The 25,935-nt window shown below is 36.4% G+C and overlaps 1 protein-coding gene across 1 annotated transcript in view; it reads left to right on the plus strand.

The window, feature by feature from the left end:
* MBOAT2 (membrane bound O-acyltransferase domain containing 2) overlaps positions 1 to 24,234 on the plus strand; it is a 100,563-nt gene extending 76,329 nt beyond the window's left edge. Inside the window, exons 8-13 of the mRNA XM_055810623.1 lie at positions 5,655 to 5,847; positions 8,827 to 8,930; positions 9,272 to 9,336; positions 14,141 to 14,273; positions 16,796 to 16,947; positions 17,520 to 24,234. Of these exons, the coding sequence (XP_055666598.1) occupies positions 5,655 to 5,847; positions 8,827 to 8,930; positions 9,272 to 9,336; positions 14,141 to 14,273; positions 16,796 to 16,947; positions 17,520 to 17,742 (870 nt within the window). The 3' untranslated portion in view covers positions 17,743 to 24,234. The remainder of the gene's footprint in view (positions 1 to 5,654; positions 5,848 to 8,826; positions 8,931 to 9,271; positions 9,337 to 14,140; positions 14,274 to 16,795; positions 16,948 to 17,519) is intronic.
* Positions 24,235 to 25,935: the final 1,701 nt, after the last annotated feature.

Genomic DNA, 25,935 nt, shown 5'->3' on the forward strand with positions numbered 1-25,935 from the left:
AAAACATTTTTTTTCTTTTATTGGAAGAGACCAAATACATACAGAAGAAAATCCAGTTGATCATACCTTAACAAGAGAGATTGCTTGGCCTGAACTAAAATCAAAAGTTCCCAAAGCTTGTTACTTTTAAAATTTAATCCAATTATTTTAATGGTCAGGGTACTGAATATTATCTTTTCACCCTTTTCATATCCTTTTAAATAGGAGTATATCAGACTTACAAAATTGTGTGTGTCTAATGTAATTATTACCACACATAAAAAGCGGAGTTGCCATGGAGTTGGTTGGAACACTTCAGACAGATGGCTTTCACTAATTCCAGTGCCCATTACCTGTTCTCTGCTTATCCTGTGGACCACCAACTGTTGCTGGAGCAGTTGAAAGCATTCTCGCATGTAGATGCTTGTCTCCTCCTACCATCTAGATGTTACCATCCCCACAGGTGGACTAACAGGGAGCACTTCCCAACTGGTGGTGTCATCTGCAACCACTTCATCTGCAACCTTCGAATGGGATTGAGGACTCATTGCACATTCCATTCTACCTGTCTTGTGTGGTTGTAGTAACTTGCACCACAGGAATGTAAACTAGTGGCTAGAGGGTAACACTTTAAACTGCTCCACATGTTGACAGAGCACCTAAGCTCATAGAAGTGTGCTGTGGAGCAGGTCACTAGGAAGTGCAGAAGGCACAGGAGAACTCCTTGCATAGGTTGGTGCCTCATAGTCTGTAGTTTGCATTGATGTGTTGTATTAGCAAACTTGCAGACACTTCTTTGTTTTGGCTCAGTAAAGGCATCACATCCTATGTACCAAAATCCTGTTTCTGTGGAAAAACATGTAGTAAAATTATTGCAAATAAATGGAACTAACCAAATCTGTTAGTACCAGTACTTCTGGACGTGCATCTACTGATTGCCTGGTAGGACTTCCTAGCTTTTTACCACATAACCTTGCTAGTAATCTGAACAAAGTCAGTAGAAATAAATGTAAACCTATGATGGATTCTTCTTTCAGGTAAGCAGTTTTCCTTAAAATTAATTGCTCTTAAGATGCTTGAAACTTTTTGCAATTTATGCTGCATTAGCTTTTGACGTAAAAATAAAGAGAAGCTGTCTATGCTGTTGATACTTCATTTCCCAGCTGGTGTTAGAGAAATCTGGCTGCATTTTGTAACACCAGCGAGTATTGTGTGCTTTTGGAGAAATATGGATGATATAATTTTACTGCATTTGCTGCATCAATTAAAATAGTCATTGTCTTGTTCTAAAAGAATTTTTAAATACCATTAACTTCATATTAATACTTTAAATTTGTTCCTTGATTCTCATGTTATTATTTCAAGAAGAACAAATTGTTAGGTAACTTTAAAAAAAAATGTAATGGGGATCAGCAAATGTTAATGTAGTAAATGAAAAAAAAAATCTTTCAGCTGAGTTACAGCAAGTTTCATTTCTTGTTAAATATAATTACATAACCGAAGTAGTTCACGCCAGCCTCCTCCTCTATACCGCGTGTTGACTGCATGATGTTAACATGGTTTAGTATTTTTGCTGTGTTCATTGCATGTTAAGTGAATCAAGTCAACATATTAAAACTTACTTCTTATATCCTTCCTATTGTGCCTTTTTGCAAGCTATCAATTGTTGGTGCTCAAAGTGGTGTCAACTCTCAGAAATTAATATCTGTCTTTGTAAGTTTCTTTTTATTATGGCTACCCTTAAAATAAAAGATTCCTGTCAGCAGATAATCTGCTTTCTTGCTTAGTATGCAGACTCTTCCTACAGGTTATAAAGTTCTTGCTTCATTACCTACAATTTTTACTTGAGGTGCTAACCTCCCCCGAATAATATGCTTTAATATAGTTCAATATTGTATTGAGCTCCTTATTGGTCCTTTATCAACCAAGAACAAGTTCATTCAAATAAGTTTTAAAAATACTTTTCTACTTTTTTTATATGTTTTTATATTATACATGTTTATACACTAATACATTTGTGAAATTCCTGAGCTCAGTGAGTGTTTTACCTTTGTTGCTTCAATTAGAAAGCTGCTCCTGAACTCCTTTCTCTAATTAGGTATCTAGCTTTCAACCTAATTATATTCCCATGTAATTTATGCATGTTTGGTTTTGTCCTGGCACTATCTTTTAGCTTAAGTATGCTTTCGCTTCCCAGAGTTGACCGTATTTGATATTTTTATACAGGTATGCCCAGTTTTTGTTTATCAAAAATGAGCCAGGCCTTTCTACCTTTTTGTTGTGAAATAAATTGTATATTCTGTTTCATATGAGGTCAAAGTTATCCTGCAGCTTATGGTCTTTTAATTCCTTAACAGAAAGTTATTTTGATAAGGTGAAAACTTTAAAGAGTGAGAGAAATTAAACTTCGAACTTTTAAATTAGTTACTTCATCCTTGTAAAAACGGATCTACCCTCCTGTGAATGTGTAATCTAGATTACCTGTTTACGCCTTGGCAAAGAAACTTATATCAACAACCTAGTTAATTAAGCAATTGGAAATGAATTAATGTTTTACCAAATGCATTTCTATAGGTAATTGAACTACAGATTATTTTAGTGTCGGGTGAGGACTTTTATTTCTGTGTAGATGTGTACAAAACTTGAGTGCTATAAACAAGCCTCAGGCTGTAGTTTAATAATCTATTTAGGCCACCAAAGTATAAACTCTTGCTGAATATGGAAGGTCCTGGCTGTGGGTTCTGGGTCCTCTGCTTATCCTGGCAGTGCTAACCTGTATTGCACTGCATTGTGTTCTGATTCAGATCATTTGATGCAGCCTAAACAGAAGTTGTCATTAAAAAGAACAAATACACAAAAAATCCACAAGAACACCCCACCACTGCCACCCACTCCTCCACCCCACCCCACCCCGAAAAAAAAAAGTCTAGTTTTTCACTGATTTTTTTTTTTTTTCTCTAATCTGACTCACTAGAAGGAAAAAGAGTAAAAATTTGCAGCCAAGGTGAGGAGACAGGGCAGGACTGCTGCTTTGTATTGCAGCCTGTGTGGGTTGTCCTTCAGAAACTCTGTTTAGACCAGTCCTCAAACTGCAGCTCCCAGCCTTTGTACAGGGAGGAGATTATCTCCATCGCTGTTTGCGAAGGACACAAACATCTCTGATACTGATTCCTGTAAGTGGTACCAGCATGCTTGATTGAAGTTCTGGGATTAATAATTATTGAGGGGAGTAGTATAATTAAAAAAATGAAAGAAAGAAAAAAAGTCATGCTGTTTCTGGATGTAGTTATGCTTGTCCCTACACTTAAATGTTGCTGCTAAAGAAGAATTTTAGAAATACGTCATTTAAATGCTTAATAAATAAATTAAAACACCTTCTTCCAACAGCATTTTTTTCTACAACTACAAATTGAAAACTGCAGAGTAGTTGTTTTTTAAAGCACAATCTGTGGTAGAGCTCTGTATAAGTTTGCCGTTTTTTAAGATAAGTTTCGTGAAATTCTGATGCTTATCCTTAAGAGAAGGGCTTTCACCTTCACAATTTAGTAAAAAACCTTCAAGGAGGTACTAAGCATATTTTGGATTGAGTAGGCAGATTAATGATTTCTATTTACCAATAGAAAAACTGGTAGATAGAGAGGGTGGCAAAGAGCAGGACTTAAAACAGAGATAACATTACTTATAAGCTGCCAAAATATATTTTGAGATTTTATACATGTCTTCAGATAGAAAACATACATTTTATATGTTTATGCTTATATTTTAAGCCGTGTGTTGATGTTACCAGCATGTAAATACTGTTTCTCATGCTATATTGAACGTCACTTTTAATTATGGCTTAGACTTTGGATTAAATCCTTGGCAACTGTCTTCAGAACTTTGGGGTGATGCCTTTTGGTATTTACAAATATCTAACTTCTGCTTATATCAGGTATTGCATATGAAAATCAAAGATTCATCAGTTTTAATAACAACTGATTGTATGAACATTCATTTCTGTTTAAATTCCTGAAGAAGTTAAGCCAACTGAACTTTCCCACTGCTCTGGCAAGGAGAAAGATGGATTAATAATTGCTAGAAAAACAAAGGAACACTTTTAGAAAATTAATGCCCTTTACTTTGAACTCTTGTAATAGAGTAAAATACTAAAATGTTTATTAGAAAGCAGTAGAAACAATTAAACACTAGCTCTAGCTGTTAATAGGTAGTTGCTTCATGAATTATCCAGCTGGTTTGTTTAATTAGCTGCAGTTTCTGATCCTCTCTGAAAGGTCTTCTTAGAAGAGCCACATGAAATATGCAATATCCAAAGTTATCCTCACCATTTTGCAGCTTTTCCAAGTCTAATTTTTTTATCACGTTGTACCACCTCTTACATCTGTGTGACTGGATGAATCTTCGGTGCTGTGTGCTTGCAGAAATCTGTGTTTTCAGTAGGACACTTAATGTTCCATTCTGTATCATGGAACAGAGTTACTCTTTATTTGGGAACTGAATATTTGAAGCTGCACTCTAATTGAAGCAGGACATTATCTTTAAAAGTTTGGGCAGGTATACTGGCAGCAGGATGGACAGAAAAAGGCTTCTGGTTATCTTTTTGTTCTGGTGCTTCAAACTAAAATTCCTAGATCTGGGGGTTTTTTACCAAGTTTAGTGTCTGTAGAATTGTAATGCAAATTTAAACTGTAATGTTTAAATTTAAATATTGAGATTATTTACAATCAAAACTTGTCAATTACATTTAAATGAACTAGCTCTCAAACTTCTCTTTTGTCGGTGCTTGGTTAGTATGTTACTTCAGAAACGTGGTGTCTGCCCTTGGGATATGGATTTTTAAGACTAGCGACTAGTCAATGTTATGCATTATTGCTCTGTGTGTTTTGTAGTAGAACCCTAGAAGTGTTTTCCTAAAAATACATACTTTTTATTGTGGTGGTTATAGCAAAACTGAATTTTGAGAAAATCTTGAGTCCAGGTCCTACCTGAACAATTGTATTTTTACTTGTCTGTGAGCGTGTTATTTGACCCCTTATAGCTTGATCACTCTAGTAGGGAAAACAGGTCTGTATAGAACTGAGTATTTTGGCTGAAAAGTCATATATTATTTCAGTATTTTAGTTGGTTTAGATTATTACAATATCTGAATTCTAACAGAGATGATTGATGCACTGAGTTGGGCAGCAACTGAACACCTGTATTATGCCAATGATTACTGAAAATGAACTGAAGCTTTGCCACTGTTTTTGGGATCTCTGCAATAATTGTGCTCATCTTGTCCTAGATAATATGCTTTGAGTTATGATATCTTAACAACTTGCTTGCTTCAGTAATTTGACAATGAAATAAGGAAAAAAAACCACCTGATGTTGTAAAAGTGCTCCCATTATTGAAAGGGTTTTTAGAGGCTCACTGTAGTCAGATTGAATTTGCTGTGTTGCCAGAAGTGGTGCTCACAACTTAACCAGCGTAACAATATTCCTTGAGCCTCTATAAAATATTAGCAGCTATTTGAAAGTTGGTAGTATATATTACTGAAAACCTGGCGCATATATGTACATATATACACACACACGCACAGAGAGCTGTTTAGGGAAAGGAAGATTGTAACTTGCCTTTGTTTCCAGAAGATTAACACAAAATGAAGCTTACTAAGTCTCCCATCTTAAACTTTTCAGATAGCTGTGGCACAGAAACTCTTAATCTGTGGACTGTCCTTACTCTTCCATATGACTATTACAAAAACTTTGCCTGTGGAATACAACATTGATGATAACTTCAGAGCTACAGCATCGTGGCCTGTAAGGTTTTTCTACCTATATGTATCTCTTATGGCTGCCAGACCCAAGTATTATTTTGCATGGACTTTAGGTAAGTAGATCTATTAATAGATACACTTTCTTTTAATTTTTTGAGTTTCATTTGAGATGCTGCATGCTAAGCATGTATTAAAAAGTGACAGTGCCCTCTTGAGGCCCTAGGAAAACGTGATTACTTCTAAGTATTATGAGATATTGTCAAAGTATATTGAATAGCATCTCTCTTTTTGAGAAACAAAGCTCGGTGAATCTAAGCACAGTGTTGTGACAGTTTTGCAAATGAGATCATGGTCTCCCGAACAAATCTGAGTGAAACACAAGGTTTTTTTGAGAACGATACTATTTTAATGAGCAATGACTTTCTTGGTTTTTTAGAAGTTGAAGTAAATCTAGTCTGATGTACAGTCCTGAATTGGTTATTTATTTTGATACCTTGATTTTGGCATATCTGAGAAGTTATTCTAAGCCTTTTTCTCTGGTTAGTTATCAGTAATTTGCTTGATGTTATTGAAGCATGAAGGAAAAATGAGTATATTGAAATTCAAGTATATCATAAATTTTGTTAATAGTAGATGGCATTCACAGTAGGATTGTCAGAATTTCATGGGTGACACTTCAGTTTTAGTCTTTGTTTACTAAAAGTTCTAATGACTGGGATACCACCTGTAGTCACTGATTTAAGACAGCTGATATAGTTTAAAGAACATTTTGCTTTTTACTTCCTGCTACTTGAAAAAAACCCAACACATAAAACAGCAAAATGCTGTATTTATGTAAGCTGACATCTTGGAAGTGGCTCACAAAATAGATTTCATCAGCTTCTTCCTTCTCTCCAGTTTAACATATTTGTTTCATAATTCTTTTGAGAGAGAATCTGTGGGAAACAATGCAATAAAAGAAAGCTTTAGTGTAGCAGAGCAGCATGACTCACTTACAGCTGCTGATTTCATTCCTGGTCAATGAATGAAGTGCTTTCAGCTTGTCTGGATATAGTAATTCTGGGGCTTGTTGTGGAATGAAATAATTTTGAATATTGTGCTCTTATGTGCCAGTATAATGGCCTGTAAAGAGTAGGAGTCATCTGAAAAACTAATAATCTTTGTGGAGTTTTTTTCTCCCACTATGATACTTAAGATGGATTTCTCCTTATGCACTTGCTAGTAGTGTAGAGCTAGCCTCAGTAAAATGCTGACAAAAAATAACCTTTATCAAATCTGTACTTTTAGTTTGCTAAATAGCGCTTTCTTTTTTTTTAACCACCTTCCTTCCACTTTACCGAATGACTTCTAATGGTATGCATAGAACGTGAAGGGGCCTTCACAGTTTTACCAGATGTTATGCTTTTGAGTTGTACATTACTATTCTTCACACTTAAGAAAAAAAAATCTGTTAAAAAAATGAATTACTTATAAGGAATACTTACCAAATGCTAGTTAATAAAATGAGTACTTACTGTAGCTATAGTCTTTGTACTCTAGCTAGCAAGAGATTACAGCGTTCACCTCCAGCTGTTTCTAATTGAGCATAAAACCATTGTCTTAATGTTTGAAGTTGATATCAGTGATATCAGATGTATGGCAGCAAAATTTTTTGCTTTCAAAGATGCTTTTAAAAATGTTTTTTATGAGGAAATAAAAATAATATGTATTAGTCTGTATCTGTAATACTGCAAACTCTTCTTCCAGACTGGTAGGTAACTGGGGAAGCTGAACTTCAGGAAAGGAACTGTTTGTGTGTCTGAGTCAATTGTTTCTTTTACTTTCCAAATACACTGGATTAATACCTTGAAAAACTTGTTGAGAAGAAAGGAAAACATAAAAGATTAATTTCTCTTACATGTCACTATGTATAAAGTAAATTCTTGTTAATATGGCAATACAAACTGAGCCATTTCTCTTGCCTTGCTAGTTGTGATTTAAAAAGTGACAGTCTAATTACAGTGCTTTAGATGAAATCTGAACTAACTCATGAGAGGGCTCATGCCCTGTAACTAGAAGAGTGGATCTGTATTGCTTCTGCAGAGCTTTTTGCCTACCTCCCTTCCAATTCCCCAGGACCCCTCTGAACTGGGAGAGGAGCTGGCATTCTTTTTCCCATGGTCACTTACTTACCCGTGTAAGTGGACACGTGATTGGGTTCATGCCTCACGGGTATGGGTCCATGACTGGGCACATGGAACCAAGCACCTGGCTCAACAGAGGCACAATACCTGCGAAAAAAACTCGTTTCCTTGTACGTGCCCATCCTAATTAAGAAGTACAGTGGAGGAGCTAACAAAGCTGAGGCAAAGGTGATGACTGAAGGTGGCAGTTGGTATGCAGACTGAGATCCCTTTTGATTTTCCTGTATAGTCCAGATGACAGTAGAAGCTTTTTCTCCTAGGGAAAAACATCATTTGCTTTGAACCATTCGACCTTTGACATGCTCTGTAAAAACTCAGCATTCAGAAGCATTGTTAACAGCAACCTTGCGCCGTTAGTGGAAGTCTGACAAACCCTCCATCACTTAGTAAATTACTGTTTTCTTCTGTTAGGTTTGCACTGGTTGGTACGTGGTGCTGTGAACGTGCACCTGCTTGAAGTGAATCAGTGCAATATCATCTTTATGCTTTAAACATCACTGTTGCTGCGTAAAGACAACCCCAAAGACACGCATCTGAGTGTCGAGCTGATATCTCAGATCGTTACAACCAGCCACTGTTTTGTAGTCTTGATGCTTCTCATTGAGTTTGTTTTTCTGTCAAATTTCTCAAGCAAGTCTAAGTAGGTGGTATGAGACATCTGTACTGTGAAGTGGATAGTGCTACCTTTCCTTCTTTTCCTTTTGTATGAGTTTTTTAATTGAAAGCCAGTGTGTTGCTTAGATTATCTTCTGTTTGTTCATGTCTAATACGGTGATCCTCCATATTTTTAAAAAAAATGTGTAGCCTTTACAATGTGATAAATATTTTGAATGAACAGCATGTTGTGCAATGCACAATTTGTAATATGGGCAGTTTATAATTAATTTGTTTCTTTTTGTTTCCTTGCAGCAGATGCAATTAATAATGCAGCAGGGTTTGGTTTTAGAGGCTATGATAAAAATGGAGTTACGCGTTGGGATCTAATATCAAATCTGAGAATCCAGCAGATAGAGGTTTGTTTCTGGCTCTTTCAAGTAAAATACATCCTTTGTAGGTAGTTGCTAGTAATTTCAGTAACTTTGCCTACGCATTTAGTTCCTCCAGATAGTGAATGTGTTCTGAGTCAGAAATGACATGTTCACACCCTTAGGAAAGGATGAAAAATAGAGTCTGTTTTGAATAAGTTCTACTTGTCCGTTGACTGCCAAAATATTTTGTGGTTATATGTAGTTGAGTAAATACCTTATTCAACTCATCACAAAGTTGGGGTATTTTTATAATTTATGTCAGAATTTTGAAAAAATTTATAACACACTACAATTATAAAAATAACTGGTTTGTTTTTACTTTACAGTTTTCCACAAGTTTCAAGATGTTTCTTGATAATTGGAATATCCAAACAGCTCTTTGGCTTAAAAGGTATTTATTTCTTAAAGGAAAGCTTTTCTGCACTGAAGTTTCTTACATAAGTATTTCTTTGAAGGTAATCTAACATTTAAAGCTAAACCCCACAAAACATGAGTTGTTTAGCAGCTGCATGGGATGTTCTTCTTGTAATACTTGAATTAAAGCATCTGAATTTATAACTTCTTTCTTAGTGTAAACCTCAGGTTATGATAGAAACTGGTTTTCTTCACTGGTCATAGAGCTACTGATGTGTGGAGATGTGTCTTGTATTTATTTATTTGTTTTTATCCCTTCCCTTTCCCCCACCTTAGCATTCGAAGAAGTGCATGCTGCTGAGAGCAGCAGGCAAAATGTACATCTTGGCCTGGGGAAGTTTTGCATTATTTTTAGCCACACAATGATAAAGGAACTTCCACACATTCTGTGAGAGAACTTTCTGCTCTCTTTCCCTAATGAGTGCATGGCAAGTAGCAAACCCTACAATGTGCTATCAACAAAAATTGCAAATGAATATTCCTCTGATGCACTTTTTTTCTTGTCTGGGGAACAGGTATAGTGCCCAGTGAACTACGTTATTCTGCATTTACTACTACTTTGTAGTAACTGCAAAGCAAAAGGAGCGTTCTTGACTTGTGCATGGGATGGTGTGTCCCTTCTCTTAGTCTATTTGATCTTTTATCAGTAGCTGCAAGTTTAACTGAGATTCCTATCGTGGCGTCACTCAGAGGACTTTATCTCTTACTCTGGATGGCTGGAAATAGGATGTTTCTTCCATCAGATTTCTTTATAGTGTATTCGCTTCCATAATTTCTTCCCTAAGTATTTTTCTGACCCAATTAAAAGCAGATACTGAGTTTTGTGTGTTTATTCTAAGTGGGTGAAAAGGCAATAAAATCTATTGCTAGGACAGTCAGCAAGGAAGAATTGCATGCTTACAGGTATTGAAATGTATCATTTAATAAGCAAATAAGCTATTTGCGTATTTTAAAATGCTTTTTCATTTAGAGAACAGAATTTTATCAGTATTAAAACTTCATAGGAAAAGGTGGTATTTCTAAAAACTTTCAAATCTGTTAAATGGAGTGATTCTAAATGAAAATTCCTTTTAGTGGAAAGTAACATTTCTCTTAAGAATTAAAAGAAAAAAATATAAATCAGTTTCTGAGGGTGACATTAAAGAATATGTGGGGAAAAAATTAGAAGCATCTCTGTTAACAAGTATTTTTAAGGACAGTTATAGAAGACTCTTTGAGGACAGAGTAAATCCATATTGACTCTGCCACAGTGAAAGGGAGAGAAGGGTGGATGCTTTCTTGCAAGTAAAAGATTGTTTTAATGGTTATGTATGTGGACCATAAACAGTGGTACAGAATATATATTTTATTACCAATCTTTTGGCTAGTTGGAATGCTACAGTGGTTCAGACAGAGGCTCATGTATTACTTTAAACATGCACTTTTAATACCTCACTTGTTTGCCATTTATAGAAGTATCTAAAATCTTAGCTGTTAATCTCACGTGGAATACCAGACGTCAGCATTTGTTCTGTTCTTTTCTGATACTCTCTGAAGAGAAACCAAACCATCGGATTACAAGACTTAAACCCTGACTGTGTGTAAAAACAAACTCCTTGTAAAAGTAGAATTAACAGAGCTACAAATCACAAAGAAGTTTAAGGAACATTTAACATATGTCACAAAATACAGCAGTTCAAAGGTATTATTGTTACAAGCTTGCAAGTTAAAATAGGGATTTACATAGTAGCATATATCAACAACATATATCATGATAATGTTTCCTGACTGGTGAAGCTGTTATGTTCCCCCTTGGCCTGTTCATTCTTTTTTCCCAAAGAAAGCATCTAATTCCAATTGTCTTTGGTCAGGTTTGCAAAACCTCTGTGCTTCTTGTTGCTGCTCTCTTCTGGCATATTTACAAACTTCCTGTCTTCTTGCAGTGGATGTAGTACTTCTGCTAAGACCTCCGAGGTCTTTCCCTGGCTTGTTACAGGCAGAGTTGAAGATTTGAGTGGATTTATTACCTCCATTTTCTTCAGAGAACACTCTTTCTAATACATCACAGTATTACCTCTGTCTTTTTTGCAACAGCAATCTACTGTTGATTCATGCTCAGTGTTTCATACTGTTGGTTCATGCTTGGCTACACTTTTTCAGTAATGTTACAGGAACGGGTACTGCTTTCTATTTTCCAGTTTTCTTATTAGATGTTCTATACTTTGGATGACTCCTTGTTGGTTTCAGAACGTCATTCAAGTCTGCCAGGATAGTTTTGGATTCTAGTGCTCTGTCTGCCAAGAAAACAATGCTGATCTTGTCCACCCCACCTCCCACCCCATAAAAGAAAGGGAAGGCAAGGTGGAATAATATACTTCTCAGTCTACCACCCAAGCTAGTACTGGGAATATAGAACCAGACCGAAGGCAGTACCCTGTTGAACAGTTGATGCATCTTCCTACTTCTAGAGAAAATGATGGATAAGATAACCTGCACCACCTGTATTTGAATAGATTTTGTCAGCCTGTGGTGATGACCATCTTTCCTTGGCTTGCTTTTAAGAATGTCAAGTGAAGTATTTCAACAGTATTTATTCTTGAACTCCATGCAGGGGTTTAAGCTTGCTTTTTACTCTTTGAAATTAAAGCCTGATTATTTTTTTTCTAGCACGTACCTTATCTGACTTGCATTGATATAGCTAAAACTTGGTTGGTTAATGTATTTTTGCTAGCTCCTGAGTGCTTTGAAGGGGAGAATTTGCTTGAAGTTGTTTAGACCAAATAAAGATCTAAGCCGTTTATCAGTTTATTAATGAGACATAATCAACCACCAGTCAGCAAAATATACATTTAGAATAAATATCAGTACTAGAGCAGATAGTGTTGTACACATTTAGTGTTCTGGTTTAATAAACATTTCTAAACACTCTTCTGTAACTGATCCCAAGGAGTTTAAAAAGTGCACATGTATGCACACAGTTACATGCAAGCTGTGCCTCCGCTCCTAAGGACACGGGGAATACAAACCCACGCCTCCTGGAAGCGTGGCCCCCTGCTTGTGTGCACTGCCTGTGGGGGCCCTGTCTCTGTGTCAGCCCCCTGACTCACGTGCCAGTTAGGAAAGCGTGCCATGATTCGGGTGCGTGCGGCAGATAGGCATGAGGTGCTGCTCCCCGTGCTGTGCTGGCAGTCCCCTCACTGGGTGCAGGCTACTCGGCGTCTCCAGGGAGGACGCTCTGGCTTGGTGGAGACGGAGGTCGTGATGCTGGTGGGGCAACTTCAGGCAGTGTCAAACCAACTTTTGATGACTAGTGTTTTGCTCCAGGATGTCTTCCTGATTTGTTACAAATTGTCTTAATGTTTTTGTACTTTCTGGGCTGACAGATTCTCTCTCTTAAAGGTCTCAAAAGCGTCTTTGAAATTCTGTGGTTACTGTTCAGTCTGGCCAGTGTTGCTTTTCTCTTCAAGGTGGTCTGGTTTTGGCAAATGTCCTCAGATAGGTTTGTGTATTATACGTGCATGCACCTGCACCCTACTTAGCCCCGTGTTCTCATCTTAAAGGCCGTTGTTTGGGAAGGGGAGGGGGTTGTGCTGGTATCCTGTGCCGAAGACCTCATAAGATAAAAGGTGCCACATCTATTTGACTGGAGTAAACTTACTTAGCAAAATAGGCTTTTGATCTTTCCCTATTCAGATCCTGTGTTTTTGCTTTCTGCTCTTTAACATGTATCGTTTGGTCTCGGCAGTCTTTTCTACATATGGAAGTTGTAGTGGAGTAGTCACTTTACTAGTGGATGTTTCAGCCCTCTGTATCATTGGCTTGTCGGCTTTGAATAGTAGATGTGCATTCTCTGTCTGTTACTTGCTATGTGTTTATACAACCTTTTGCATATTGGTGTCTCTGACCTCTTTTAGTTAAAACTCATTTTTGTACGTTAGCCTTAGATTTGTGTTCATGCATGCTTGTGCTGTTTACTTTTGCTTCATGTTAGTGTCTATCTGTTCCCATATTTCCTATTGCTTTTTGGTTTTCAGATCATTAAAGAACTCTTGATGAAGTCGTATCAGGACCTTACCATGTTTCCATTCATTCTTCCACATCATGATGGTTTGTCGTTGTGTCATTTAATGTTGTCTTCTAGCAACTGCCTTTCTTGGATTCCTTTTTCCTTTCTTCCTTCTAGAATTCCTTATTGTAGGACCTTGCCTAATAATTCAGAGTCTCATTTTTTAAATGGCATCATAGTTCAGTGTTCTCCTTATTTAGTATTCTCACCTCCCTAGAGTCATTAATTATAATTTCATCATCATGCTCACCTAATTGCCCTACACAGACACATTTTCAACTGTAGTCTCTTCATTGCTCAAAATTGAAGGTAGTTGTTACTTCTCCCCTTCTATAAGCTGCTTTTATTTTATGAAACATACGTATCTGACTCATTGCTAGAGTTCACGGTGTGATCTGTGCCTTCCGGTGTAGCTTTTCAAACATGTTCTTGCATGGCTCAAGATCCTTTATTAACACCAACACCTGTCTGGGGATGCTTGTGTATTATTTATTATAAATAACTAGCATATGTGATGGCACTGAGCAGAGGTTACCGCTGAGGGGTTATCTCCGGAGTGTGAGTAGCTTGAAGTATTTCATGTAAGTCGTACTGGCAACATTACTAAATAATAATAAACTGCGATTGCATTGCAAATGATGTGTTGAAGATGAAACTGTTAAAAGTAAAAATGGTAACAGGGAAGATTGGAGATTCGTCTCATGTTATTTATCTTGAATTGTCTTTGACTTGCTAGAGTGTGCTATGAGCGAGCCACCTTCAGCCCAACGATCCAGACCTTCATCCTTTCTGCCATCTGGCATGGGGTTTACCCAGGATATTATTTAACGTTTTTAACAGGAGTACTAATGACACTAGCAGCACGAGCTGTAAGTACCAACCAACTATCTTCAAGTTTTGTAAAAGAAATTTGATCATGTTCTGTAGTCCAAAGGTGCACTTCAGAGTTGATACATGGTCTGTCTGGTAGTGGTGTTTACTTTTCAGTTATTAATCATTCCCATTGCTCTCATTACAAGGAGGGGTTGATCTGTGGAAAGCAAGACTGTACCCAGCCTATAACATCATTGCAGCACATCTTTTGTGGAAGCTCTTCCTCTGTATTAACTGATCATGTATTACTATGCCATGCTGAACAGGATGATGTTATCTAAGATCAGAAAGTTTCTTCAAAACGATGATGAAAAATCACTGATGATGAGTAGCTTAAAATTTGGGGATCAGTGCTATATGTTTAGAGTCTGTCCCCTCCCTCATTTCTGTCTGGTACTATTGTAAAGATGGCGACTGAAGAATGCTCCCCAGCAGCCAGCAGATAAAAATCTCTAGTGCAGTTGCTATTCAAAATTGGCCAGCCAGCAGTGCTGTCACATTAATAAGCTTTTGCAGCTGCTGTTCAGAACCATATGGAACCAGAAAATCTGCCAAGAAATCTCTCGCAGTTCTGTTTCAGAAAGCTGCGTAAGAACAGAGGCAGGTTTATCAGTTACTGAATGGGAAAGAGGAACGAGCAAATCACTTGTCGGCTCGGAGCAGCATAACAGACCAGTTCACTGCTGAAAGAAACAGAATGAGAAGTGAAGCAGACTGCTCTTTGTTGCTATAATAGCATGGGGAAGGTGGTACTTCAGATTTAGATTATTACTAATGGTGATAAAACAGATGCTCCTCCTCTTCCTTCACAAAGATGTGGGAATAGTCCTTGTTTGACAGAATTGGCTCCTTTCTTTACAATAGGTATAGATGCCTTCTCCTTCCCAGACTCTATCACAGTGAACTTTTTATGTTTTATCAGCCAGGGGCTGGTACAAAAGCCAAGGTTCAGGGACAGTTCACAGGTAAAAGTTGTTGTGTTCCCGTAGTAAGGTGAGTCCAGTGAATCGGAGTGCTCACTGCACTGCGTCCTGGCCTTCGCTAGTAAGCTGCGCTGTATTCACATTTTATATGTAGCATTCAATAGGCTATTAGATAAAAGTATTTTGAGTTCCTGTAGTAACACGTAGTTCATATTAACTGGTAAGATATGTTAGACATACTTCATATTTATTATTATACTTTACTAGCCTTTAACTGCAAAGTTTGGTACCTCTGATCCACACTTTCTTCTCCTGTCACGCCTAAACATGTATGCAACTCGTTTTACTCTCTTTAATCTTTACATATCTCATAATCATGTGTTTACTAGGAGCAAATACAGCTTTATCCTAAAAGTTGTCCTTCGAGTCCTAAAATACTAGATAACTCTACAAGAAATTCCGTGAAATTTCATCCAAGTTTTAAAGAACTTACGAACAAGTCATTGATGGTGACTATAAGAGAAAACTAGGGGATGATGGCAGGATGAAGGGTGTGTGGCTAGAATTACTTGTTAGCTTAACTAAACAAAGGCTGAGTGGGAATGTGTTATCTACAGGGGAATTTGGGTAAGAAGGAGAAAGAACGGTAAAGAAGGCTTTTAATGTAAGGGATGAAATTAGCCTTGGATATGTTCTTTAGAACCAGGAGTTCTAAAGTTTCTAAAGAAACTAAATTTTGAGGAAGCTGAACTGTACCTTGGTGTGCAGCTTTTCAGAGAGGACTACCTCAGTGCAGATGTCTGGAAATTGACTTCGATAGCAAGCCACACAAAGGCTGAATTGAGCCATCTTGGCTTGTCAGCAAATAAGAGTGTGAGGAAGAATGACAGTTCAGTCAATGGAAGGGCAGAGATCCATGGGTGTCTTTTCCATTTTAGAATTAAATAAAACTGAACCCAAACCTGTGTGGGTTTCGGCTTTTTTTTTTAAATACCTTTGGTATTCCATTGCTTGAACAGAATTTCACAAACAAAAGAAAACAGCATAGAAAATTGAGTCATTTTATAGTAGTCCCACTTGATACTGGTTGTTACTAAGACTCCTGAAATATATCATTAGAACTGATACTTTGTGTATTCTGATTTATATTCTACTTGTCCTAAAATATACCTTATTAGCAAGCATATGAATATAGCTTACCGTATAGTAGCTTTCGACAGAAGCATTCTGGCTTTCATTTACTCCAACACTATATTTAAAGAATGGCTTGATAGAATAAAATGTCTGCCTCACTCAGACTCGCAGTCCAAAGCTGCGTGGGATTTAGTGGGGGACTTATTTAGTTAAATTCTGCTTAAATTCGTAAATACTTAAAATTCCTGTGCTGGATGAAGCACATGATCCTAAAAGGCAGGGAGTTTTGACTGACTGCTGTTGAAGTTGATGGGCATTTTGAGTAGTTCAAAGATACTTGACCAAACTGCAGCATGTAAATTCACCCTGTGAATTTTGTGGAACTACAGCAAGCTCACCGTACAGTAAGATAGCTCTCAAAGTATATTCCTAAGATAACTTACTATTATCTACTTTTTCAGATAAGAAACAATATCAGACACTATTTTGTTGAATCTCCTGCTGTTAAACTATGTTATGATATTATAACATGGATGGCAACTCAAGTGGCAATAAGTTACACAGTCGTACCGTTTGTACTGCTCTCTGTAAAACCCTCTTTCACCTTTTACAGGTAAGCACATTCTGCCTGTTTCCTTTTTCTTATCTTTACCTCGGAATAGAAATATTCTGTGGCATAAGATTTCTGAAGCTATTTTACTGATAACTACAAGATTGATTTATTAGCTGAGCAAACTGTATTTCTCTTCTAGGGCTTGAACATAGTCTGTGTTGTGTAGGAGAAACCATAAAATGCTGTCATTTTCCTGTCATAATAGACTTTTATTCCCTGGGCAGGGAAAAAACCCAACCAACCAAAACCAAAAGCAAGAGGGTACCTTTGAGATTACTATATGCACTTGAACTCTTCTATAGCAAGACTAGATAATGACCTCCCAAAAGTACCTTGTGGAAAAAAATGTGAAAGCAGACTTCTATTCACTTTACATCTCTGTTACAAAATTTAAGTACTGTGAGGGAAGACTTCATTTCTGATTTCCCCCTTATTGCTTTTTTTTAAAGGAAATATTAATGTTATCTTGTCTTACCTGCGAAGTATGCAAGTACGTTTTGACAGTTTATTCTTTAAGCATCCTGTAAGAGTGGTCAGAGTCTTACTTACTTTTTTGTTTGTTGTTTTTTTAGCTCCTGCTATTTCTGTCTCCATATTGCTAGCATCCTGGTGTTGTTGGTATTTCCATTGAAAAGAACTCAAAAAGGAAGTAAAACACATGAAAGCGTCCAGCCTGTGTGGTCCAAAAAACTAGAAGAAGAAAATCTTTTGCAAAAGAACAATTATTCCACAACAAATAATAGTTTCAGTCAGAAGCAAGAAATAACCTGCAGATATCAAGCATTAAAACAGTGATTGAGGAAATACTATGATGAATATATTTTGTATGTTTTCAGAAACCCATTTTTAGCACCTTTTAAAGGGGTTTGTATTTGTTTGCAAAGATGTTTAGTAAGAAAAGAATGCATTTACCTAGGAAAATCACATACAATAGCAAGACTGGAAACAAAACAAAATAACCCCTCCCATGCCATGTCCCTGTGGGTCACGCCTTATATGAAGATATTACCATTATTTCAATGGGCACTCAGGACTTGCAGCGTATGTCCATAGGGTCATATGTGTGCCCTTTGCTGAATGTACGTTGTGTATCCCAAGGCACTGATGGGATGGAATAAAATTGTGTCAATCTAGGATTAACAAATGGAAGTTTTCCAAATGAATGACTTGCCTTAAACCCTCTATTTACTGAAATATTGTTTCTAAGTGGGTATTTTCAAGTTTGATTTTTATGTGGAAAGCATATTTCAAATATATAATACTATATGCTATAAAGAAGATAAAACCAGAAAATGCAAAGTGATTAGAAGGTTTTTGAATCTGTAAAAGGGAATTGCAATAAGCATCTCAGTATTTGGAGGGTTTTCTTAAAGTACTCAAACTAGTACAGTACAGTACAGAACTGTAAACTTTACTGATGCCAAATTATAGTTAGGTTTCTTTTGATAAAGAGTATAATTACACATAGCCCTTCTGAATGCATTAAAAAAAAACATGAAACACCTGAAGGTTCACCTTTTCCAGGGCTTGAAAGCTCTAATCTAGGTTTAAAGTAAAAGAAAGTACTTAAAACCAATAAAACACTGCCAACTAGTCTTTGCAGCTAGAGAAGGAAAGGCAGCCAGAAGACACAGAGGACAATGTGCAAGCACCAGGATTTCCACAAAAGTGCATTTTCTGCTTAAATACCAGAAATACTTGTTTTAGAATAAAACTTTTACAAAAAAATATTTTTAGTAATTTAAAGGTATTTTGAATTTTCAGGCATACACTAGTTAGTTGATGATGCTTTCAGTATCAAATAGTAAAACTACCTTGAGCTCTAGTGCATAGGTAGTCAAACATGAAATTACTATCGTAACCGATTTCCATATGCTTGATAATTGATGGCCCTTTATCCAAAGAAGTATATGAATTTGAGGTAAACCTTTTTAATGAGAATTTTACGTGCAAAGTTCACATTGTATTTGTGGGCAACATAATGAAAGAAATCCTTCAGAGTATCTGACTTACTGAGTTACGGAAGTGTGTCAAGGGAATAATGCAGTGGTTTTATCTATTCCAGTTCATTTATTGTGATGATGGTTCCTGCTAGAGTACTGCTATTAAAGGGCTACATTTTAATTGCTTATATTCTGTATTTTCATATAATTTTTAAGTAAACACGAACTGTTTATCCACATGGGGTTTTTTTTAGCTTTAAAACTGACACAAAATACTACTGGAGAAAAATAATGCAGCCTGTTAATAACCTACAAATTAATGAGAAAAATTTGGTCGTAATATTTTGAACCTTAGGTTTTTCATCAAATATCTGGCACTAGTGGGGTGAAAATTCTTGGTACTGGAAGTGCAGTGATGGGCCTCAGCTTTGAGAATACTACCGTACAAAAATAATCACAGCACTTCTGGCTTACTTCCTAGAGAACCAGCTCCCAAGTCAGGTCAGGTTGTTTCCTTGCTGTGATGGTTCTGTGTCTGGCCATTGGCTCCTTGCCAAAAGATAACTCCAGGAAGATAACATACCTTTTCCATGTATGTAGGTTAGCACTAATTAACCTGCACAGTTAGAGGGAACTCAATGTGAAATTAGTGGATGAGTCTGTTAGGTGAGCAGGATGTTTGTTGTTTCAGTGGCAGCTGTATTATCTTTAAGATAAAATAATCTGTGTTCCAAATATGTGCTTTGATTACCCAAGTAGACTTCCCCTTACCTGGGGTCATGGTTGTCATATGCTTCTTTGAAACGGCATTGTGTCTTTTCTCTGTTGTTTATAAGGGCACACTAATTTCTTTATGTTTAATTATCCTTATTAGATACAGAATCAGGAAAGATTTTTTTCAATTTCCTATTTTCAAAGGAATATTTACATAAAATAAATTAGAATTGCATATTTCTGGGTGGGTAAGTAGGACTAGGGTCAATTCTTTCAGAATTTGTTGCTGTTCAACTGAAATTCATCTTGATGGTGCAGTCTATCCAAACAAGCACTTTTGAATGCCAGAACAAGATCTAATGTGCCATTTTTCCCATTAGTGTTCTGGCACTCTTGTTTTGGCATGTGTGTCCATATGTGCGATAAGAGGCTTACTAATTCTTCGTTATGAAGTATGAAAACAGTTACAAGCACTCCCAGAAAATAAGCAGGTTTAGGATAGTGAAGACTGGTACTTGAAGGTGGGTGAATTCACAGGTACAGTTTTGTTCAGAACTTTTGTATATGGGGCAGCTAGAACGGCTAAGAAAATATTGACATGCTTTAGTCGGGCACAAGTGGCAAGGTAAGGGTTTCAGGACTGGACATGACTGGTGTCTGTGTGCAATACAGTTACTTTTTTCTTCATGATTTGAACCCCTTAAATAATTGCAACAAGAAAATTATTACAATTTATTAGTTCTGCACAGAATTTATTTGTAAGTTTAGTCTTAGAATTTAACCCTTAAAATGTTATTTCTGTGTATGAAACTACTTTGAACCAAAATCTGCTCTTCATGCAAATGAATTCTCTGAGGGACTATGGAAAGAGGTGTTTTGTTTTAAAGGCAGCGCTCTGATTTTAGTCGAACTGGGATTTTGTTCTTGTTTTCCTTCTGTTTTACTAGTTTTCTGCCTTGCTATCACACTGGATCTTTTTTATCCATTCAGTCAGAAAGTCAAGAGCAGCCAGCCTCGATGCTTTAGATAATGTGTAGGTTTTGCACACATCATTTTATATTACTGAATTTGAAAGGATGGTGGTGATGTACTGTTGTTCTTGCGGAGAAAAACAGTAGAAAGTAAATTCCTATAAATGTTTTGGGCATGAAGGAAACATGGTTTTAAGTATTCTTTCACTTACTAATTAATGTATATCCAAAAGGTAAAAGTGTTCTCTATGTTGCAGATCAGCACACTATGAAAAGTAAATACAACATATCGTTAATGATTTTATGGTGCTTTGCGGATATTTGCCTATTGTGAACAATTTGTTCAGGCACTTAAGGAGTTAATGTTAGTTCGTAAATGTAGTCACCCTGATAGTTACTATTTGCTTGCTTAACCTTTTTTAACCTTTATGATTCTGTATTAATGAAAGAGATCTATATTATGTATTTAAATAATACTTTCAGTGGTGCCTACTACTGTTGTAATCGGGAAGGCTTTGTTAGCTTTACAGTTACAGATATGCCCTTCTTATTCGGGGAAACTTACTCTTCTACGACCATTCCTTAAGTTGACATGTCGACAAGATTTCAGTAATAGGTGACATTTTAAAATACATTACCATGCAAAAATATTGGCATGCATTTCCATATGCTCTTGATAACAAATCATACTTCAGTGACAACACTTTACAAAGAGATCTTTGTTTATTTCCCTGCTCTACACTGACCCATGGTATAAGTTTTACCAGTATAGTATTTTATTTATTATAAAAATTTTACACTTAAATAGCTTGTTCTGTTTCTCCTGTGGGAATAAGTAATATTCATATAAATGCTATGTTTGTATGACAGGATGCACGCTCGGTGGTTGTGCCTCTTTTAATGGTGTTGATTTGGTTAGTGGTAAAATATCCTCTGATGCAGAGGAAATGTTATGAGATCCTCACCTCCTGTCAAATTCATATAAAAAGTAATTTTAACAGAGTCTGGATTTTTCTCTCAGAAGCTTTGCTAACAAATTGTTGACAATTTGCTTAAATACATGGTCAAATGTGTCCTCATGTTTGCCTGCAAATGTGTCACTATTGCTTATGTGTTAACTTTCACGTGCTCAACTTTGTAAGTTGGCCTTGAATGATAAAGAAATTTAAAAGCACAAGTTACAGTAATTTAGGCTTTCATTTCCTCTATCCTTAAGTCTTTTCACTTTGTAATTCTCATTGAATTCTGAAATCAGATTTGATAGTATTTTGTTTTCAATGAAAATTTGGAAGTATTGCCATTTATGCTGAAAAGCGATCAGTGTTAGGAAAAACAGATATGGAAATAAAGATTTTAATATGATGTAGACTCTACATATAAAAATACATATACGTTGGTTCTGTACTGTTTCATCATAGCATTTCACTACATGATTAGCCTTTATGTATTTATTTAGGTCTAGTAATACTCTGCACAGCACGTGGGAGTATTTTCAGATTTCCAAATCAGTTGGCTCTAAGTATTTAAGTATTTAAATGCTATGCTGAATAAGTATCTAAGCAGAAACTGTAGTGAATTGGGCTTATATCCAGACAGATCTGGTAATCTAATGAGAGTAAGCTAGATTGCACTGTCAGTCTTGATCTTCTTCATAGTCAGGACGGAAAAGCTGGCTGTGAAGAAGCCATGGTAAGAAGGTGTTCTGTCAGTGGCCGGGAGGTTTTGCCACAGAGTTCCTGGGGGAGCTTAACCCTCCATGCAGAGCTTGACAGAGGATCTACTTGCTTGTGACCCAGGCCACAGCTGTTCTGTGCTACATCTACCTGCATTTTTGATGTGTTTGCTCTCTTAACCTAGACATTTTACAAACACCATGAAATCCAGGCATCCCCGAAGTCACCCTGCAAGGTTAGAACTGTGAATATTGCAACAGTTGCTTATTATGGTGAAAACTAAATGGAAAAGAAAAAGATTAATTCCTTAAAAACTTGTTTTGAGCTGAGCTTTTTGTATGTTTTTTACAAAACCTAACCACAAACTGTATCTATTTTCATCCAATTACATGTTTAAAGCATAATTTTGCTCACTTTACGTATACAAATGTGCAAAAGCAAATTGTGCCACTTCATCATCTGTGCATTAGCTGTGTGTCCAGTGACTGACTTAGGCCTGGGTTTGGTTTTAGATGTTTTAGGTTTTCTAAAAGCCATGTGCATATCCATATAAACATTGTGGAAGCGTTATGAATTGACAAACTGTAGTTAAATATAGTGTGCATAAATATACTTCAAATAGGCCATATCAATGTTGGCGTGAGGCTGGTGTTGAGCCCTCCAGTTGTATACTACGTCTGCTGAAGACTGCTGGGGCTCCATTCTCAGGATGCTAAGCTTCCTGCTGCCTCAAGTGAAAACAGAATCTGTTGGTTATACTTTTAAGTGGAAAGTGAAGGGCTTCTTTTACTCTGTTGCAAAACCAACCCTTGCAGGATATTCTGCTGCAGGCTACAAATACAAAATTTTACTTCAGATACATGATTGAAATCTAGTTAGGGTCACTTTTGGAGGAAACTTTGTATTGATAGTGACTCAGTCTAGCACCTTATTCCAAACAAACCTCTTGGCAAAAGAGAGATCTCTGCACAATCTCTTCCCTTCCTTTTGTTCTCTGAGGGAGAAATACCCCAAGCTGGATTTTCGTTTAGGTTTCACTACAATATGTCATATGAACAGATAGGTGTGGTCCATGCTCTAGTCAGATGAGGCTTCCAGGCTGTGAGGATGTTATCTGAAACAAAAAATAGAGGAACAGGGTGCCTAGAGACCGGTAATCAGCATAGTGCAACACTACGTGTTAAAGGTGCAACAATCTTTTGTCACGATAAGTTAAGGAGTATTTGCCTATGCATACTTTGCCTTTCTATGTGTTTATCAGTTCTCTTTACATCTTTTCTTTGTACCTTCTTTTGTCCAGTGGTGTTGACTATTTCTATGAAGAATCTTCTGATGTGTCTTACTGTGACAAAGGTGTCAAAATGATACGTTAGTAATTAGGTAGTTACTCTTAAATCCCAGACCTCAGATGTGTTCTAGATCAGATAGAAGAGAACATTCAAAATTTATTGAATGAATAATAGTTTAAGATGGGTGATATAGCATTATTCAAAGATGTTGTAATAAGTTACTCAATTTAAGAATTTAAAATATGGAACTTTGTTCTTTCCTGCCTTGGTTACACATTCAAGGGAGTAGTTTTACCTCAATGCAGTAGTTACACCTCCAACTACCCATATGTTAAGGCGAGAAAGCACCCCTAAAAGTGGATAGCTACAGTATTCCTAAATTTGCCTTTCCAGGTTCAGATTATAATGCATTGTCAGTGAATTTCATTTTTATTATTCCAAAATATATATTTTTTAAAAAGTGTTATTTTTCAACAGATCCATAAACTAAGTGTTGGTGTATGGTAAAATTAAAATACCACTGTTAGTTACACTGTGTTTGTGATATTTTAATAATTACTTATTTCTAATTTGTCTCAGCAGTGCTGCAGAAGCAGCATGCTGTTATGTTTTAAAGGTGTTTTTAACTTGCCTATAAATGTTTTTTTTCTAATTTGTGTCTTTAAATCTGATTAAACTGTAGTTTAAAAAAAGTGAACTTGTAAAGTCTTTATGGTGTCTATCTTTAATGAGTGCTGAAGAACAATATTTTAATGCAGTTTCTCCTTTGAGAAAACTAAATATTACAATGTGTGCATTTACACTGTTTTTTGGAGTGTTCTGCTTCAGAATTGCTTTTATATCTTTTGTTTTATAGAGCTTATATACAAATATATGTATATAATTGTTTTCCAATAGAGCTGGTAAACAGAACTTCATGTCTAGCCTTTTGTTACCTGGGAAGGGTACTTACACAACTTTAAACCCTCCATCTCAAAGCATATTGCTGCCTCACTTGCACTCCTGAAGGGAATTTTAGCTTAAGAAATGGAAACCTCCTAACTAACAAACAAAAATCAATGTTTTGAACAAGATGCTGCTGTAACTGATGCTTCCAAAGAAGCAGGACTAAATGTGTACCATACACATGCAGGTTGGTTTTTTGTTTGTTGTTTTGTTTTTTGCTTTTTGAAACTTGACTACTGAGACTCCACTATGACAGTTCCTGTTGGCTGGTGACTGTACGTTAAGAGTCCTTACCTACAGGCTCTTTACCATGTGTGTTTAGCTTGTTAAAGAGAAGGGATATGACATGTCACTACTAAACAAGGGCTGTTTACATCACTTCCTGTGTTACACTGAATAATTTTTTCTTCTTTTGATCTGGTATTAATTCTGCTTCAGTACAAACCTTGTGAAGATATCTTCATTTCTGCAAGTAGTCCCACCTTAGTGGACTGGAATGTGTATGTTGGTCTCTTGAAAGGCCTTGCTGTAGTAATGATTTGTAAGCCTTGTGCATTTAGAATTCTTTTTTAGAAAGCTGTATTGTGAGATAAAAATACATGCCATTTCAACACAAAGGACTACAGATATAATTTTGGAAGTTCTTGTGATACTTGTCATTTCAATCAGAAGTTAGAAACTGCCATGGAAATTGCCTTCTCCAATACACATTCACAATGGAGTTGGTCAGGAGCACGAAAAGTATCTTCATGAACTAAGCTTTTATTACTGCATTTGGTGAAAAACTCATTTGAACAGATTAAGGTAAACCACAGATTTCTGCTGCTACTTCAGGATGCTAAGACTTGGTGGAGAATCTGATTATTCTTATGATGGAAATTTTTAACTCTGCTCTTTTAAGGTACTGAACAGAAAGAATCCTGATTAAGAACATCCCAGAACCAGCAGATATTTTCCTATGCCTATAATTAACTTAATTCCATCTGAGTAACCTCCCGATAACATGCAGGATGTTTCAGCACAGAATACAGAAGTAGTTCTAGGGAAATGTCTTCAGCCTACTTACTGGATTAGAGTTGGAGACTTGTATGTTCAGCCAGATTTGCCAGTACATCTTACAGATCTTCTAGGATGGTTATATATAGTAGCAAAAGAGTTATTTCTCTGCAGGTTACTCATTATCTTTCCAAACTAAATAAATTATGACAGTAAGAGGACTCTTTACACTTTTATTCTAGTTATTCTGCTGTCATAAGAAAAACATTTACATACAAATCAAACATGAGCTATAAAACAAAACACTGCTGTATTAGTGTGTTTTGTTTTATATTAAGTGTGTAAAGCAATGTCTTTCCCAGTGATTTCCTGATGGGGTACCTAAATTACCTGATTGAAAAATAACAACTTATTTAATGGGGGAAGAATTCCATGCCAGCTTTCCTTTTTGAAATAC

The sequence above is a fragment of the Falco peregrinus genome, chromosome 7, assembly GCF_023634155.1.
Source record: "Falco peregrinus isolate bFalPer1 chromosome 7, bFalPer1.pri, whole genome shotgun sequence".
NCBI lineage: Eukaryota > Metazoa > Chordata > Aves > Falconiformes > Falconidae > Falco > Falco peregrinus.